This window comes from Andrena cerasifolii, chromosome 1 (assembly GCF_050908995.1).
Source record: "Andrena cerasifolii isolate SP2316 chromosome 1, iyAndCera1_principal, whole genome shotgun sequence".
In the NCBI taxonomy this organism is placed as follows: Eukaryota; Metazoa; Arthropoda; class Insecta; order Hymenoptera; family Andrenidae; genus Andrena; species Andrena cerasifolii.
Window position 1 is genome coordinate 6369201 of NC_135118.1, and position 18969 is coordinate 6388169.

The 18969-nt window shown below is 44.3% G+C and overlaps 1 protein-coding gene across 2 annotated transcripts in view; it reads left to right on the forward strand.

Annotated features, from left to right (window-relative positions):
- Nucleotides 1-256: 256 nt before the first annotated feature.
- Nucleotides 257-18969, forward strand: part of Mirr (iroquois-class homeodomain protein mirror) — a 64421-nt gene continuing 45708 nt past the window's right edge. The window contains exon 1 of one of the 2 annotated variants that reach the window (XM_076809003.1): nt 257-3593. In XM_076809003.1, the coding sequence (XP_076665118.1) occupies nt 3555-3593 (39 nt within the window). In that variant the 5' untranslated portion in view covers nt 257-3554. The remainder of the gene's footprint in view (nt 3594-18969) is intronic. The other variant, XM_076809011.1, reaches the window with a different exon arrangement.

An 18969-nucleotide genomic window follows, 5' to 3' on the forward strand; every position in this document is an offset into this window, starting at 1 on the left:
ACCCACTCCGCGGACCATGTCGCGACCCCTTCGGGATCCCCCACCAGTAGCGGCTGGAATGTCCTCCCCCGCAGCCGTCGAGCTCGCGATCCAGCAGCTACAGCCGCCCCTACCCGCCCCTTTGATCGGCGCCCGTGCCAGGAGGCCGACAAGTAAGCGCGAGGAGGCGAGTTCCCTTGAAAGAACTGCGCAAAACACGGTTTCGCGCGACGCCACGGCCCCGAGGTCGTCGTTGTCGTCATCGTGTCCGTCGCCCGCCGTTGTCAACTTGTATATTGTTAGTGATCGTCGGCACGTTCCCGCGATCGCGTACCGACGGTTAACCGGTTACACGATTCGGCTGGCAATAGGCAATCGAACTTCTCTCGGGCTGTGGATCGGTTTTCGAGTTCGATAAGAGTACCAGTTGATCGTCGCGATCGCAACATCGATAACGGTAGTTGACGGAACACGTGACGATTGCAAGCGTCACAATCGCCGTTGACGATTCGGTACGTGATCGTCGGCGTAACAAGTTCGTCGGGCGATGATGAACGCGTGATTCGTTGTTATACCTATAAGCGAGAAAGACGTTAAGTCGCGGAGCGAGGATTATAACGAAGGTGACGCCAGGGCGGAAAGAGAGGGAAAGATCGTGTGTAGTCAAGTGTCGCGTTTGTGCACGGAGCAAGGAGGAGGATTTTAAGGAGGTGGGGGCCGGAGGTGTACAGGCGAGGGTTGGCAAGTTGTGTGGCGATCATCGCACATTGAAGTAGTAGGAGAAGAGAGAGAAAGAGAGTGGGAATCGGCGTGTGTGGTGGGGAGGCGCGAGAGTGTGCGGTCGTGTCGAAGAAAGAGGTGGAGTGGCGAGAGCCACGGCACAGAGTGGAGGAGGGGACAGCGACAAACTACCGGGGAAGAAGTCAGCGGCGAGTAAAGCAGCGCCGCCGAGGCTAAACTTCGGGATCTATCGAACTAAAATTGTCGTGTAGTTTCTGCCTCCTCTTCTCGCCCCTCCTAACGGCGCGCTCTGCCTCTCCCTTGACCCCACCGGAGGGGCGAAAGCACGGCTGGCAGCGGCAGCATCTCGGCCGGTTGCGCCCCCTCCGGCTGTAGCACCCATCCCCTCCACGAAACGAAAGCTGAACGAAGAGGGAAGAAAGCAGCGACGGGGTGGGGCGTCGCGAGGGACGAGGAGCGTGTGCACGGAGCCGACGGAGAAGAATAGATCGGCCTGCGCGACGAAAGAGCGAGACCGAAGAAACGGAAAGAGGAAAAGGAGAGAAAGAGAAGGGAAGTTGATGGCGCGGGAGGGGGTAGGCAGGGAGCGCGTTAGCTGGCCCCACGGGCGACTCACCATATTTTATTGTCGCGTTTGCCGACGCTAACCGCCGTACGGCTCCGTGGCCCGATCTACTACGAAGATGCCGACCTGACTCGAGAGAAGAGGGAACGCTACACGGAACGCTACCAGGTAGAGAGTGCCGGGTGCTACGAATTCGCGCGCGGGTACACGAGGTGCCGGTAGTGGCATCGTCAGCCACCCAGCAGAGGTGGCACCAGCACCCCCACCACACCGCGCGACGTGCCTGCCCTGGACCCTCCCACCCGTCTCGCCGAGGGCAAACCATCTCGCAAAAATCGTCCCCCTTTCCATGGGAAGGAAAAGAACTACGGCGACGACTCTGCCACCACCACCAGCAGCGGTAGCGTCGAGCCGACCGTTTCTCGTCACTACCACCACCACCATCGGCACACTACCATCGTTATCGCCAGCGCCACCGTCACTGTACCGCTGCCTCCTCCTACACCGCGATCAACCGTCATCTCGCGGAACGAGGATACCAGAACTTACGGACTTGGATCGCGTTGTTGTTCGCTGGTTCGTTCGGTCCTTCGACCTGGTGAAGGACGTCGCTCACCACCTATCGTCGGCTCGACCGTACCTTCGTCCGACGTTCGGTCACCGTTAACCGAAAATCGGTCGTCCGAGTGAGGATTTACGAGAAAATAAAGTGCACAGTGCGGATCGTTATCGACGGATACGTACGACCAATAATCGTGCCCTATCGGACTGCGTCCTCCCTCCCCCCTCTTAGCGCGCGCGAAAAAAAGTTTCCGACGAGTTCGCAGAGGGAGAGAGGGATGAGTCGTCGCATGGACACACGCGCCCTCCTTCTCGTGCCACTCTCTAAACACGAGTGAGAACCAAGTGTGCACGCGTACATGTGGACGCGTACGGATCGCACGGAGGACGAGGACAGAACTGCCGGGAGGCGCAACGTACCCGCGAACCGCGCCAGTTTGTAGTTAGTTGTTTTAAAGAGTGCTCGCCGCACGGTGTGGGACTGCGCTGCTACCCGTAACTCGAGAGGATAATCGTGATCGGTCGATTTGGAGGAAAAAAGGAAGGCACGTATATACCCGCTGGGACGTGTGGAAGCAGAACTCTAAGACCCGTGGAAGAGAGAGAAGAGGAAGAAGCAGAAAAAAAAGGAGATCGGTGCGCGCGAACGAGTCGATCCTCTCTCGCCTTTCCTTTTCCACGGAACGTGTCTCTCCGTCACCATCGCTCGACTTCTCTCGACCTACCGCTCTCTCCCTCTCTCTGTCTCTCGCCCGGCCGCCCGTCCCTCCAGCGCTTCCTCTCGCTCGCTCCTCCTCCCTCTGTCCTTCTCGTCCCGCTCTCTCGTTTCCTTTCGCTCCACGCTTTCTCGCTCGCACCCGCGCTACCTCCGCCTTCCTATTCGCCCCGAGCCGGGACGGCTTGGATTCCGTCGAAAAGAAACGACGATTCGGAGGATAGTCGCGACCGATCATAGCTGGCGCGTCGATCGGATCAACGGTGCGCGAGGTTTTGGGCCCGCGCGGACACCATCCGCCGTGTACGATGCGCGCATCCACGCGTACCCGTGCTTTTCTACCGCGTACGTAATTAGTTGTCCACGATTGTACCGGGACCCGCGTCGCGTGAGGATCGTCTCGCAGACTTCTATCCAGTGACTTAATAGTGGTGGTGAACTGTTGTCCCACGGCCACGGTTGACGTACAGTTGTCATCGCTTCGGTGCCAGTCGCGAACGGGTCCTCCGAGTCTCGGGCAGTGCCGTCCGAGCGACCACGTTGCGGTCTCAGATTGGAAAACTGGTCCCTGCCTCTTTGTGCCCGCGTCCTCTGTGACAGTGAGAGTGTGTACGAGCGAAGACCGCCTTCAGGGTCGGCTGCATAGACGGTGCAATAAGAAACGGCGAGTTATTCGCGCTACGAGTGAGAAAAAAAATATTGCTTCGCCCCTTCGATTCTCTTCGTCGTCGTTTGTGACTCGAATGTTCGCCGACCGGCAACGACATCGCGCGACTTTTTGCACGGTCGCCGTGGTTCTACAGTAGTGAAAGAAAACGGAAGGAGGGAAGAGATAGAGGGAGAGAGAGAGAGAGAGAGAAAGGAAAAGAAAAGTGTTCTTCGACTGTATCTTCGAGTGACTCGGTGGGTGAGACACTGCAACGGATGCCACGGGCCGAAACGATGATCGCGTAGCGGTGCCCGACCATCACGGCCCTGAGTGGCCGACACATCATGTCACAGTTCTCTTTTCGAGGATCGCCAAATCTACAGGTGAGTCCTCGCGCCATTTCCCTGTTCAAAACGCCTGCCTTGGCCATCGCGCGAATCTATCGCTCGCGGAACGAGGCAACGTCACACGATTGCCATTGTGATGGATGGCACCTTCGATCGCATCGATCAACGAGCTGTGACTGAAATCAATCGGCTATAGCCCGTGGACCGCGTTGCCCCGTTCAAAATAACGCGTAGACAGTTTTGATTTAATTCGATTTCGCACATTTTACGGGAGTATGAATGCAAAGGTTTCCCAGATATAAAGAGTTGCGTTGTGGAATAGTTGATAGAGTGCAAGATAGGGGGTGTCTTAGGGTTTATCGCTTAGATCAGGCCGGTATGTTCTGTGAGTAGAAATAAGGCGGAAATATTATGCAATATGGCTGGGGTTAAGACAGTATACATGCAGTTATTTCTGGAACCATTGAAGATGTAAGACAATTGTTTGAGTCGATGGGAGGCAGTTGGACCTTCCGTGGCTTCGTGTAGCGTCGTTTATGACAGCACGTACTTTTTAAGTTATTGATGAAGAATGCACTTTACTTATCTTGCAAAATGTCTTTTGAATGGCGCAGTAATTATGTGGTAATAAAGATACATGATTCCATTAAGGGACCACGAAGGTGATATTGAAATTTCTGCAAGTAATAATACTTGAAATCAAACAATCTTATGCTATATTTGGTAGGAAAGAAATAATTGCATGTATATATTCAAACAGATGTTGGGAAACAGAAAGCCAAAAGTGTTTCATTATAAAGCTAGAATAGGAGTAAAAGTATGCAGGATGCAATAATGCATTTATGCATACTGCAATGCGATGTAAGAGTTAAACTATTTAATCCAGCTGTAGGTTTTGTACATGAATTTCTTGAATGCATTCACTGTAACTTAGGTGTTAGTAAATTTATTTCCAGAAGAGAATATCAACAAAAATCCCAGTCTCGCCAATTCCCCCAAAACAATACAAAACCTTGCGCAGTCTTGTAGGGATTAGATAAAGTCATTTAAGACTGGCAAAATAAAAAAATCTATTTTCTTATATTCTGTTACTATAAACTGGTTTAAATGGCGGATTATTTCCTAACAATCTTGTAAGAACAGCAAGACATCCTCTGAAATTGATGTTAAAATTACAACCTTCCCATAAAACATATATTCCACCACATTTATAAGACACTATTTCGAGCAACGCCAAAGTACTTTAGAACAAACGTAGACACGTATTATTTCACCAGAGGGATTCAATCGAAATGACTGTATCACTCGAAATGACCATTGCTTCCCAAGAATATGACGAATAATTTCACAGTTTACGTTACTTCCCGCTCGCTTATCGCGTTGCGGTCGCGCAATAAATCCATCAGGAAAGCGTCGAAGGAGAATTTTCACGCCGCGATAAACGTAGCCTCGCTTCTCTATCGGATTTCAGAGTTATCTCTCGGTACGAACACGAGACCCGACGAAATTTTAAGCGATATTCAAACAGGATTGTTACGTAGTTTCCGTCGTCCGCTACAGGATGATATCCTGTAATCTCGCCGGTACTAGCACTGTATTACAAATCGAACGTCAAATCTACGCAATGATTGAAGTCGGCGAGGGCGGCCGAATGGAATGACACGCGCGTACGTAAGAAAGAAGTGAAACCCATAGAGACATCGATAATAAGCGCGCATATATTTCAGCTTGAAACGGTAGATGTTAAGAGAAATAGTACATGGTTCGAGATTGTCGTTCAGCCACGGGTCGGTTGTCGTCCAGTCGGTGGACATATGAATCCGGGTATAATTTCAACCGTTTGAAAGTCAAATGTATTCAACGGTCGAAAGCCTCGCCTACTTGCGTCTATCTGTTCCCTCTCGTGCGCGATTTCGCGTGTGCCCTGCTAACCGACGCCATGAATCGTTTATGCCCTCGGCTGTTCGCCGCGAAAGGGGATATATCGTCTGCGGCTGTCGCTTCCGAGCGCACTTTTACGAGCCGCCGAGGAAACTGCCCGCCTCTCGCGCCTTCCACTTACGAGCGACGGTTGATTTCGTCGGAACGGGGGCCTCTACCGAAATCGCACGCGACGCGACTTTCAACCCCCGGTTCCTCGGGGAATCGTTTGCTCCCCGCGATTGATTTGCTTGGACAGTTGCGGCTAGACGCGTTCTATACACAGCCGCGGATTTTCTGTAGGATCTATGAAACTATCAGCGGTGTTATCGCTCTGCGTAAGAAGAGTTATGGGCTACTTCCTTCGAGATGTAGCTTCTAGTAAATATTGTGCAAAGTGTAGTAATTACCGTCAGCAAAGCTTGTTTATTGTAATGAGACGCGAGGAATCTCGCGGCGGGCGTAAGTGTGCAGAGAGCCGACAAAATCTGAGAAGTGTATATTAACCTCTTAAGCGTTTAAGATGGATGTAATCGCGTTAAGTAAATGTTCTTGATATCGTATGAGCAGAGTTTATACGTATGCCCGCATAAAGACAGCGTGTACATATTTGTACATTCGCTTTTTCAGTTTCTATGGATAGCGGAAGGCACGTTGCTTTTGGTGTAACGAAGGGCTGGAGAAGTTCACCACTGTGTTGTATTTAAAATTGCAGAATTTGAAACGAAGCGATACTGAGGGTTGCTGTAAGGGGAGCAGAATTTTAAGTAGAAATTACAAAGGTTTTATTACCCTTGAAAGTTGTCATAAAAACATTTACTCTTATGATTCCAATTACAAGCCCCGCGGTATAGAATAAGGTGCATAATTATTCAACGCAGCTCGCCTAATTATTCACTGAAATTTCTTACCCGATTACCGAGTTTTTGTTTAAACGATACGCAGTAAAATAAGGACGAGTCTGTCTCATGCTAGTAGGTACCTACTATCTTGAGATCACGCTCTCAAATTGACTACTTGCGACGCGGCAACGGCACGTCGACAGACTCTCAGAAATGTACTTACATTAGCGCGCTCATTACGCAAGGGATTGCAAAATGTACGTAGAATCGAAACGACAGAAGAAACGATACCAAGGATACTGTACCTATAATACGAGAGACTTCTACACGAGGGCACCCTCCGGAGCACACGCTGCGCGCACGCCGCCAGTGCGATTCGATGAGTTTACTTAATACGGATCGCGCATGGCTAAACAGATAATTAATTTGAGATCGCGCGCTGAAATTAGCTACTCGCGGTTGCTAATAGAGGGTCGATAAAATCTGAGAAATTAACGTCTAACGACTACGCTAACCGTAACGTTTTTATTACCCACAAGATTACAGAATATATACGACCCAAGCAAAACGGAAGATTTAGAGATGGCGCTGTCGTAAAGAATCCGCTCGCAACGGTAGCGCTCAGGATCTATAGATCACCGCTAGCGTCTTACATTATCATTCCGTGACTCACCGAGGCTTACGAATTTTCCCAGTCGTCGGAGATCGAAACAGTTCCACCGCGAAAAAATCTCCTACCGAGGAAACCGTTCGCCGAGTCGCTTCATTTCGCTCTAGCGATTGCGTCGGATAATTTGTAGCGTGGGATCTTGTCCGTGGCGAAAATGGATAGCCGCTGGCAAGCCTGAGAGATTCGGTGCCGCGTGTCCTGACATGTTGTTGCATATAGGTGCGCGGTGCATACCTATGCGGTGTGTGCATAGCGCCGAGCTGAGAACATGTGTTGCCACGCCTAAAGCAACGTTCCGAAATGATCGAAGAGCTTGCGCTCGCTGGAATAATTATCTCGTCTTACCATCAACGAGCTTTTTGCCCCGATACCGGCACACGCGCGCATGCATATACGTTCCCATCGTCGCACCCCTGCCGCGTCTTCCAAACGGGGCGATCCGTGCGCCATTTTTTTTCACCGCCGTCGTTCGCGCACCGCCTAACGTAGTTCGTTTATTCGGTGCCATTACATGGTCCAATTTTCGCGTTTCCCAGCACGCGACAGGCTCTTTATTATCGATTTTCGCGGCACGTACGTGCGCGGGGGCGAAAACGAGCGGCACAATTGCGGGAGGAAATTCCCTTTCGCGAGTTCGGGGATTAAGGAATGAAAAAGCTTGGGGGGTGGTTCTCTTCGCACTTGTTGGAATTAGCAGGGTTCTTGGGTTTTTCTTGCTCTGTTTCGTGGAGTATGTTTGCATACACCTTTCGCAGAATCTGTGCAGCGATTCGGGGGTCTGTTAGGGTACGTTCAGGAGAGTGGTTAATTGCAATGGTTACTCTGTTGCTATTGTTCTCTTATCTACGGGGTAATGTCTAGTTCGTCTGATTACAGTAAGACGAACGAAAGTACACTTATAATGTGGACGAGTGAGCATAGTAGACTTGTAGTGCTTGTGGATTGATTATCCTTTGTGGAGGCAGGAAACCGTGCACTCCCTTTTCAGCCCTGACATTCAAACTCTCAGCGTTTCATATATACAGTGAGTGAAAAAAGTATTTGGACGGTTTTTAAAATCGCATAACTTTTTTAGAATTGGTCCAAACGACTTGAGTTTTTTTTAGGAGCTAGAAGGATTAGTTTGCTAAGTGACGTGTTTCGCCGTTTTGAAAAGAATGCATTTGGTCGGAATAGAAAAAACAAATTGTGAAGGTCGATTTTTAAACTTTGTTTTTGTGAGTTTGTAATGAAAATTAAAAAAAAAACGTTTGTATAGAATCGCGAAAATTCCCGAAATCAGCGATTCTCGACCTTATTCTGCGATCTTTAAACGTTTGTAGCTCGGAGCAACGTTAACCGATTTTGATGAAATTTTAGGCACGTGTACAACTTACTGCAATCTACAAACGGTTTTTTTTTGAATTTTCATTACAAGCTCACAAAAAAAGGTTAAAAATCAAACTTTACTATTTTTTTCGTTATTCCGACCAAATACTTTTTTTTTTTAAAAACGACCAAATACGTCATTTAGCAAACTAATCCTTCTAGCTTCTAAAAAAAACTCAAGTCGTTTGGACCAATTCTAAAAAAGTTATGCGATTTTAAAAACTGACCAAATACTTTTTTACTCACTGTACACAAAGGTTTATAATGATAAAAAAATTAAATTTTGCCTTCGAACGAAACCATGTCCCAAGTCCATTTAACACTATTCCTACCGACACTTCACGTATATCTTTCATACCGCGACCGGTTTTTAGCACAACTTATATTTCTTTAATATAGAATTTTGATAATAGCCAATTTGACAGTGTAAAAATATAGGTTCTTTTATTCAGAAGTATATCATGTACATACGTATATTTGAGGAAAATCGTGAGGTTTAAAGGCGATTCAATTACATCGCATATAGAAAATTCTAATCGAAATTTTAAAAACGATAATTTGTCCGGTTGTGGTAGGAATAGTGTTAAATGAAAGAATCTCATCAACAACTAATTTGTAAATAATGGAAACAGCCACGACAGATGAGAGTTTTGAAAATATATCACGAAATTTGCCTCGTGAGAGTGTAGTTTCAAGAAAAAATTAAAATCTGTCCATTAGTGTGCACACATCGTGAAACAATTGTCTCGTGAGATCAAAGTCTCACGCGGGGACACGATATTTTCGTCTCATCGTGGATTCGCACCGTTACAAATTCTTCATTTGCGAAAGCAGGCACGGGAAACACGTCGCGCGTGTTCCACCTGGTGAATTTCCCCCTGTGGTTCCGCAAAGAAGGAAACCTCCGTGGTAATATTTCACGTGAAGAACGATTTGGAGTAACGAGCGATGGTAATGCCTACTCGTAGGCGAAATGTATCGTGCACAGTGCACAGTTTATAACCGCCGATAAAAATTAATGGTCTATTATCTATGAGTGTTACTCCACTTATAACAGCGTTAAATAAACAAGCGAGCACTTTAGTCACGGTGTTGTATTATCGTTGACACACTTTTCTTTCGAATTCCCGTTGCCGGTCAGCCTTTAAACGCCGATCCCTGTAGCGCGCCGTGCGTCATTTATTATACGGCAAGAGAGGATACAGTGGGATATCGTAATCGCGGGATTCAATTTCTCCCGGGCAGGGGCGAGGGGGGTCTTTGAATAATAAAACGCTACTTTCTCATCGACCAGTGGGCGCTCCATATCGTAATTATGTCATAGCCCCGCTAAAAATGCGCGATAAACAACGCGCATCTCATTCCAACGTCCATGAAGCCTATTTTCGCCCCGAGCACGCACGGCGTACGAACTTTCGTTCGTGCTCCGTGGTAAACAATAAGTTGTTAATTGCCGATGAACTTTCATAGTATCTACTCGCGAATGCGATACAGTGGTCGTCGGCTCGGCGCATCTGCGCCTCGCGCGATGATGTAACGAGTCGCCGCGAACAAACTACCAGCCATAAATACCTGCGACACGTAAACCGTGTAAATTCATCATTAATAATCATTAAGCAGGTTCAGGTGTGCCCGACATCGGCTCTCCGCGTTGCCCCTTGTCGATTTTCAGCCCCGAACCGTCCTCGCGACGCGGGACAGCTTGCAGAAAGCTGTGAACTTTAATTTCTTAATCGCCATCCGAAATCTCGCTTTCTAGCCGTCCCCGCGGCCAGCGCGGCGCCGCGAGTCAGGTTCTACCATTGAAACGATATACTATGCAAGCGGTATAAAAAATGGCGCGGTTGTGCGCGTCGCGGTGCATCGCGGGGCGGAATTGGAACGTTCTCGTCGCGCTAAACGCGTGGTTTAACTCGAGCTTGAAAAAATTGGGAGCGTTGCTCGCTGGGAGAACGAAGAGATCGCGTGTCAACGAGGCTTGTGGATTAAATTTAGAACGAGGTGGATTCATATCGCTAATCTTCTGCGTCGCTCAATCTAATTGAAGCGGCGATCCTTTCTTCCTCCTCGTCACGGTCGCATCTGTTCTTCTTGATCCGTCGTGTCGCGTATTTTTGGAGCAGGCTTTGAACGCGGGGCGCGTTAGGGGTAGTGGCGATGGGCATTAGGAAGCTCTGAGTCGCTAGGTACATGACGAAGGTCTCGATTCGAAGCGATACAGTTTTAAGTTGAGCGATGGAATTTGATGACTCGATGGTTCTGAAAGTTCTGTACATAGGGGAAGTAGGGGTACAACCTGGGAGTTAAGGATAAAAGCTCGTAACTTTGACATTATTAATGTAAAGAAGAAATTGTAATCAGGATTCATTAGAATAGACTCTTTATTAAATAATAGTATATATCTATTTTTTTTTTTAATACAATAACTCATACAAAAAAATTGCGATTTAAAATATGACCCGTTTTCACGGTTTTACCCCATGGCCTGGGTAAAACCGGGTGCACTTAGCTCAAACGATTGTGGCCGATCGAGGTTCGATTGTATTCGAGCTTACTGGGGTTGGCTTTTTTTCATCGCTAACATTCACAGTATTTCATGCGCATGGCGAAGGCACTGCCAAGCCACAGATTCCCGTCTAGAACACTTCTAATTCATATTGAAACACCACTGTGGCACTATCTGCCTATGATTGTCATAATTATATAAATCTGCGCGATCGGCTCTGTTCGCGATGCTGTAGCGTAAGTGACACCAAGAATAAATGTCAAATCACTTTTATTGCAACGAACCTCAAGAGAAATCGTAATAATTTCAACACTATAAACGATAGACTTGTAATGTCCGAAGTAAATAAATCATCGGATTTATAATGGAAGACACAAATAAATAAAGCGGGTTGGTGGGGTAATAAGGAAAAGAATGGAAACGAATGTTATGTATTTCGTAGAGATGGCAAGCGTTACGAAACCAGAATACAGAGATGAATAAAGTCTAGGTGGTATTTTATTCGTAGCAGTCTTGATAGATTAAAATCTAAGGCGCGCATTATTAGTGGAAATGCGCAGAGCAAAGAAATACGCATTTATTTCAAAATCAACTGTCCGTTATTTTATGTTAACAACGGGAAAGCAAACATAACCGAAGCGATGTAAATTAAATTCTGACAGCCTGTCACTGACAGCACTACGTGAACGTGTGCCATATCAGATGGCGTCACAGTAATGTTTCCTCACGAAATAGAAATGTTCTAGCATCGGTGACTTTACAGTGCGCTAAACCATGTTCGTGAAATACTGTAGAACGTTAGCGATGAAAACAAGCCAACCGTAGTAAGCTGTTCCACAATCGAATCTCGATCGACCACAATCGTTTGAGCTGAGTGTACCATACTAGAAACTGACCCTAGCACCTATCACAACGGAATTCGTCCAACTCTTCAGTCCCCCCAATCAGTGCAGCCTTCGTGAGCCCACTTACAACAAACTGTACACTGCACCCAACCTTCGTTCAATTTTAATGACATAAATGCAAATGTCTTCACCGTTTTCATCACCACTATTATCATCATCCTTCGGTGTTTTGTTTAATTTTGTAGTTTTCTTTCTTTTTAGTCGTGGTCCTTTATTAAGATTTAGTTTTAATTTTGATAACTTCCTCGTTTTTGTTGCTTCGTCATACACGTTTAAAACCGGGTGCCCGATTTTACTTCGTGCGGTTTTACCCCAGCATACAATTTTGTAAATATTAAAAATTATGAATAATACCAGGGCGAAGTACAAACAGTCTTAGTTATTTACACTTTAATATGTAACAATTAACATAATTCACACAAAAAAGTACTTACCTGAACACTGTCAAAAGTGTTGAAGTTTCTTAACTATCGAAAATTAGATCAGAGCCTTCAAAAACATACAAGACTATATAACCTTACTATGCACGATTGTAAGACGATCGTCTTTTGTTGACAAAACAATGCATATCGTGACAATACGTCGCTGCAATGACGCGGGAAAATTTATGGCCGTTTTAAAAATAATAGCACGTCCCGGTTTTGTCCTAATTTCCCCTAAATATTGTTTCTTTAGTGGTAGGTACTCACAGACATGTCGCGTTGGAAGTGAAATTCATGAACAATCCTTTGTTAACTTATACATTCTATGGGAGCCGAAAGTCCCACGAAGGATTCTAAAATTATTGGGTTCACAGTGTAAAAGGTTCAAAATCCATCGTTGCGTCACAGAACTGGAGGAGTCGACACGGTGCAACGCGATCAGGAGAATCTTTCAGATGCATCGCCCTCGCGATATCGTCGGTGGCAATTGGTTACGCGTTCGACTAGACTCCAGAGATTACGAGGCTGCAAGCGTTGCGAGCGAATTAAAGCAATTAAGGATAACGTCCAGTGGATGGCACGCGTTGGTCGCGCCGAGCCTCGATTGTCGATAATCGAGCCTGTCGCTGAATTTTTACCTTGTAACTCTTCTGTGTAGCGATTGCTGGACTCGTTTCGAGAAGTCGTGCGTGGTGCTGCGTGAAGGTGGAAGTGGGATTGCAAATTCTTTTCAGCGATGTCTGTTCAAAAATCAAAAATCTTGACCTGGGTATTAAGTTTCCTGTAATTATCTTTGTTGTTTTTCTCAAAAGTGAGTTGCATTACAAGTCATCCATTGCAATTAAAATTGCTGATATCTTTCAGTAATAAACGTTGTAATGAACCTCAAGATTCTTAAAAATAGTCGATCTTTACACTAAATGAGATCAAACATGTTCGACCTCCAGAATGTTCCCATACAGGGTAAACTGTACAATGATTGACACCCTAAGCGGAAATCCCAATTGGAATGTCTATATTTGTTTGTGAAATTTTTATTCAATCTTAATTTTTAGTTCTTACCGATGATTATGGATTTCTCATTAATATAAAACATCTCGAGTAACTATTAAGTCTTTTGTTTTAAAGATATTCAATGAAAAACAAAAGCAGGCATAAAAGTACAATCATTGGCACCCGCAAATTTAAGGTTTTATAGAAGAAAAAAAACTTAAAAACGAAGTTGAAACAGATTACTTCATTCACTATTAAATACTTACAGCACTTAGTAAATCTGTACTTCAAACCATTACTTAATTATAAAGCGCTAAAATGTACTTACTGCCTATCAAAATGTTAAAAAAACCGCTTAAAATCTCAGCGCTTTGTCCTCACCACTACGTTCAAGACTTTTCGTGGTGTTGCCAGATATAAAGTGCGTAGTTGAACCACTGAAATTTGCAGTGTTGTAGTGAAAGTAAGATAGGAAATGGTAAAAAAAATCTACTCTCTAAGCTCGTATTTCTTAATATTTGGCTTTTTAATCAGGAGTGCCAATAATTAGTGCAGTTTAGCCTATCTGAAACTTTCCACACACCGTGCACCACAAATTAAAGCACTTTCTCGTTTCGCGCTCCACACTGTTAGCCCTGTAACACACCTTCGCGTGCACGGTTACTCCAAAACTCGACAGTCGTTCTCCCGTACTCGAGCATCACAGATGCTCAAGCGCAAAGCACCGGTACACCGCGGGCGTAGCCGCTCGAACGGAATCCTCGCGCGGCCGTTATCAAGATTCCTTCGCGGCGACTGAAATTCCATATGCTTCCTCCATCGAGAGCGACAATGTTTCCGGTGCTCGCGGCAGTTCGCGTTAGACAGTGGAACCGCAAACAAACAAAAGAATCAACCAACAACTCGGCAGCCGCGCGCGCGGGCTTCGCAGGAGGAATACCGCTCCTCGACGCTCCGTCCAGCTTGCTTCGAAATTGCGCCGAGGGCATCTTGGAATTCGTGGCATCGCCGGGCCCTGCGTAACCACCGGCGATTCCACCGTCGCTAAGGGGTTGGTGGAGACAATTGGAGCGCCCCGCGCGTTCCTGCGAAACGGAATGCGTCGGCGGCTGGCGGAGGATTCCTGAATGACGCTGAGCCGCGTAAAAATTATGAATGGCGATATTATTGCAAGTTGGCGGCGCGATACGTCGCTGTATAGATACGATCTCCGGTAGTAGTTGGCGGCTGGCAGTTAGCGCTGTTTCGTTCGCTGACTCGGCGCTACTCGATCCAATCGAGCTGACTCAGATCCTCCGCCCTCGCTCTCTTGCACCTTCGTTCTCGTTCTTCCTCGCTCCCTACCTCACCTCCGCCTCATTACTCTCGTTGTCCTCTCTCGCCCGTCGCAAATTCATTCACTCGCACGCTTTCCGTCCTCTCCGTCTCCCCCCCTACTGCCCGCCGATCGCAGCCCCCTTTATCTCGTTCCCTCCTCCCGACTCTACCCCCTGCACCCTTTTTGCCTTCGACTTTCCTATCCATTCAGCTCGCACGCTCGCGTATCGCGGCCTTGTTTCTTCTCTTCGCACCTTTCTTTTGGCCACACTTTTTTTCCTCGCTCGGGCCCTCCTTTTGCTCGCGCCGCGCTTCCTCGCCTCGTAACGCCGCACTTTTTTTTCTGGCTCCGTGCTTTTTGTGTTCTCGCTCCTTTTAGCGGTTCTTCGCCTGATTCATTCACTGGTCAGCGATTCACGAGTCTTGTGTTTTTTTTCTATGCGTAGTAATCCCCGGGCGCTTTTTCTGCAACGCGCTATCCTCGCCCCTCGTGGTCGCCGTCCTGCGTACCGTGGTAACGCGCGTCGAGTTCTCTCGCTTCGGTCGCAAGGAGCCGCCGAGGTGCGTGGCGACTCGACGTCGCGTACCAGATACTTCCGGCACTCCGATTACGTTTCGGCAGACCGGTCCAATTGTCGTTGCTGATAAAGAGCGCGCGATTTATCAGGGACGTTTTTGATTAGGGTTGCGGGATCTGCTCGCATCTATTTCGCGTCGCGTTCGGTGTCGATGCTGTGGTCCGCAGAAGCGGCAGATAAGGAGTAAAGGAACCGAGGACCATTTTGCCCAGTTGTACGCGTGAACGTATATTTCGATAAAGTTTTTAAGTTACATGGTACCGTAAACTGGGGGAACATTGGCATGCTTTTCGAACATTTCACTGTATAATATAATGATTAACATTTTCACATTTGCTTTAAGTGTCCTATCATGACATTGCATATTTTGTGAATGCACTGCAAGTGCCAAAATGCATCAAATTGTTGTCCTTTTCCTTCTTTAATACATGTTAAATACCCGGTTACGGGGTAACATTGGCACATCATATAGAAATAACCTTAAAAAGTTAAAGTTTTACAACATCTGAACTTACATTAACACTTAAATTTCTTTCATTTATGTTCAATGCAGTCATTTTTTTTTAATTTACGTTTTTAATTTTGGTTTAGGTATTATATTATAACATTGCATCGTTTGTGATTATACTACAAGTGTGAAAATGCATAAAAAAATTTCCTTTTTTTTTATTAGATGTTGAGTAACTGTCAATGTTACCCCGTACTGCCAATGTTGGGGGAGACCAGGCTAGTTGATTCAGACGAATTATCTCGACACCGTATACAGTGACTCGCATTATATTCGGACACTTTTTAAAATCGCATAACTTTTTTAGAATTGGTCCAAACGACTTGAGTTTTTTTTTAGAAGCTAGAAGGATTAGTTTGCTAAATGACGTGTTTGGTCGTTTTGAAAAAAAATGTTTTTGGTCGGAATAGCGAAAAGAATAGTAAAGGTCGATTTTTAAACTTTTTTTTGTGAGCTTGTAATGAAAATTTAAAAAAATCGTTTGTAGATTGCAGTAAGTTGTATACGTGCCTAAAATTTCATCAAAATCGGTTAACGTTGCTCCGAGCTACAAACGTTTAAAGATCGCAGAATAAGGTCGAGAATCGCTGATTTCGGGAATTTTCGCGATTCTATACAAACGGTTTTTTTTTTAATTTTCATCACAAGCTCACAAAAAAAAGTTTAAAAATCGACCTTTACTATTCTTTTCGCTATTCCAACCAAATACATTTTTTTTCAAAACGAGGAAACGCGTCAGTTAGCAAACTAATCCTTCTAGCTTCTCAAAAAAAGTCAAGTTGTTTGGACCAATTCTAGAAAAGTTATGCGATTTTAAAAAGTGTACAAATATTAATGCGAGTTACTGTATATGTAGCTCCATTTGAGCGAGATATATGAAGTTTGTGGTTCAATTATTTCCTACGATTCAGGGTACGTATGCGTACCTTAACGTTAGCAATTATATTTTAACTGTTTTCGTTTATATAGAGAAAAAGTAAATAGTTGTGTTCACTTTCCAATCCGTCTTGAGACGGTTTAGAGAATTTTATAACCCCAATTAATTTGGCATCGCATTGAGTCTTCTGAAGGTAAAGTAATTACGTTTTGTTATTTTCTTTATATGCTCTAAATTTTTTTATGGACATGTTTGTACATAATGACTTCCTCTGGGGCATGTTCATACAGTATATCAATTTTCCCCGACTACTTTTAATTGTATTTTTTCGTTTTATTTCTAGGAAAATGGTTCGAAATTTATATCAAAAAGACAAATCATAGCGAAATATCGCAAGATATTTTTGAAAAAGCATGTGCCGCAATAGAAAAAGACTCAATATCATTAAGGCAAAGCGCGAAAATATACAATATTGACAAAACGAGTTTATTAAAATATATTAACAAAATGGAAGAAGACACCTCATGTTAAAATGAGATATTGCAGACATAGAAATAGTAAAAATAATGTTTTTCTATGTTTGTTCAAAAATCTGTTTGGTTTTCAGAATACGTCTTTGTTCATTTCTAGTCTATATTGTTGGAAAGGTATCTAAATTAAAATTATATTTTTCAAATTTGTTAGTTATTCATTAAACGGATATTTCACAGATGTATTAACATTCTCCAGAGCAGTATCAACTTGCCCCGCAGTGGGGTAAATTGATGCATTTTGCCTTCGTCCAAATAACATTTTTCCTTTCATTTTGTATGTATTTTCTCAAGTTTTCGCTTACTATATATTACAGAGGAAGGGCCAAAGTATATTTTAGCATATTTGTAATTAAGTAATTGATTGTAAAAAAAATGAAAACTGGATAACGTATCAATTAGCCCCGGTCTCCCCACCCCGTACGGCCAATGTTCCCCCAGTTTACGGTAGCTTATTATATAGTACGTTTTATTACTGTGTTATCATACAATTATACAATAGTGCAGCCTTATTCGTAACATGTGATAAAAAAAATTGATTTAAATTAGAAAGCTAGATACCTACCTGTTTTGTTTACTACTTCCATGTCCTATCAGGCAGTCAAAGGATTGAATATACATTCTCCTTTCGGCTACTATATAGGGGAGAGTCGTACAGTACCGACTAGCTTACAGTACCGACCAAAGCTAGTTCTCGCTGCTTCGACCAGATATTAGCACTTTGTATTAACAAATGAAAATTGCAATCCTTTATAACCTATTTCGGGGTCATATTGTTTACTCCATTACTCTCGATGTTCTGAGGCATTAAACGTATACGGTGATATTCAGTGGGTTAAAAGTTATTTTTTATAGCTAATCTTTTGTTTCTCATGTGAGTAAATAATTTTTTTCTATTACGTACACTATCTCTAGTCTATTAAGTTTACTAAAACGCCCTAGTTTTGCAATATTTTTTTGTACATAATACATGAGGATCTAAAATGTTTCCCCGTATTTGTCGTACAGTACCGACCATCCAACTGTCGTGCAGTAGGGGAGACCGGGGCTGGTTTTCTCAAGGGGTAGGTTAACTAATTGTTAATAACTTTGCACCGACATATTCTCTATTGCGGAGGGATTCACTGTAGAAAGAAGTCACTTTTACTATGCCATGCATTTATGCCCGACCCCGCGATCGCATGTTTTTTAACAGTTGCCAGTGTTTGTTGGAAAAATTGACTACGTAAGTAAATATTTTTTCTTAAAGATTTTATTTTTTCACGCCCTATACAGTTACAATAGAATAAATGTTATAGGACTATTTTAATGTTTGTTTATTAGACGATCTATTGACATAGTATTTTTATTTATACATAAATAATTGAAGGTTATATAGACTATTGAAGTCAAAATGATCGGTCGGGGCTAGTTGACTAATAACGTTAATAAGGTTTAAATTGTTATTTTGTTATTCAGAAGGCGATTTTTATTTTTTGTTTAAATTTCACTATGTTATAAGTACGTTATAATTTATGATTAAGTTGAAAAAAAGTTCAGTTTATTATTAAAATATGAAAGAAAGAAATTAATATTTTGTGATGAAACAACTTTTGTGACATTGTGTTACTTTATTACCACTGTGATAAATTACTAATAACATTTTCTTAACTGATTGTATCCATAGTCAACCTACCCCATGCTGTAAGTCAACCAACCCCGATCATGGGGCTGGTTGATCAGCATGCAAGGTGTTAGAAAAAACATTAAAATACCTTAATTGTTGTCACATTGAGTCAACTTTAATAATTTAATCAGATAGCCAAATGTATGCCCTATCAAACATACTAACCGGGTTAATGATGTATCGTCCACATAATTTATTAAAAATCAAAAATTGAAAAACTGGTCTACCAGCCCCGGTCTCCCCTACTGACCAATAGACCAGGGCTTGAAACCGTTATTATAAAGATTTTGATTCTTGAAAGAGTTATGAA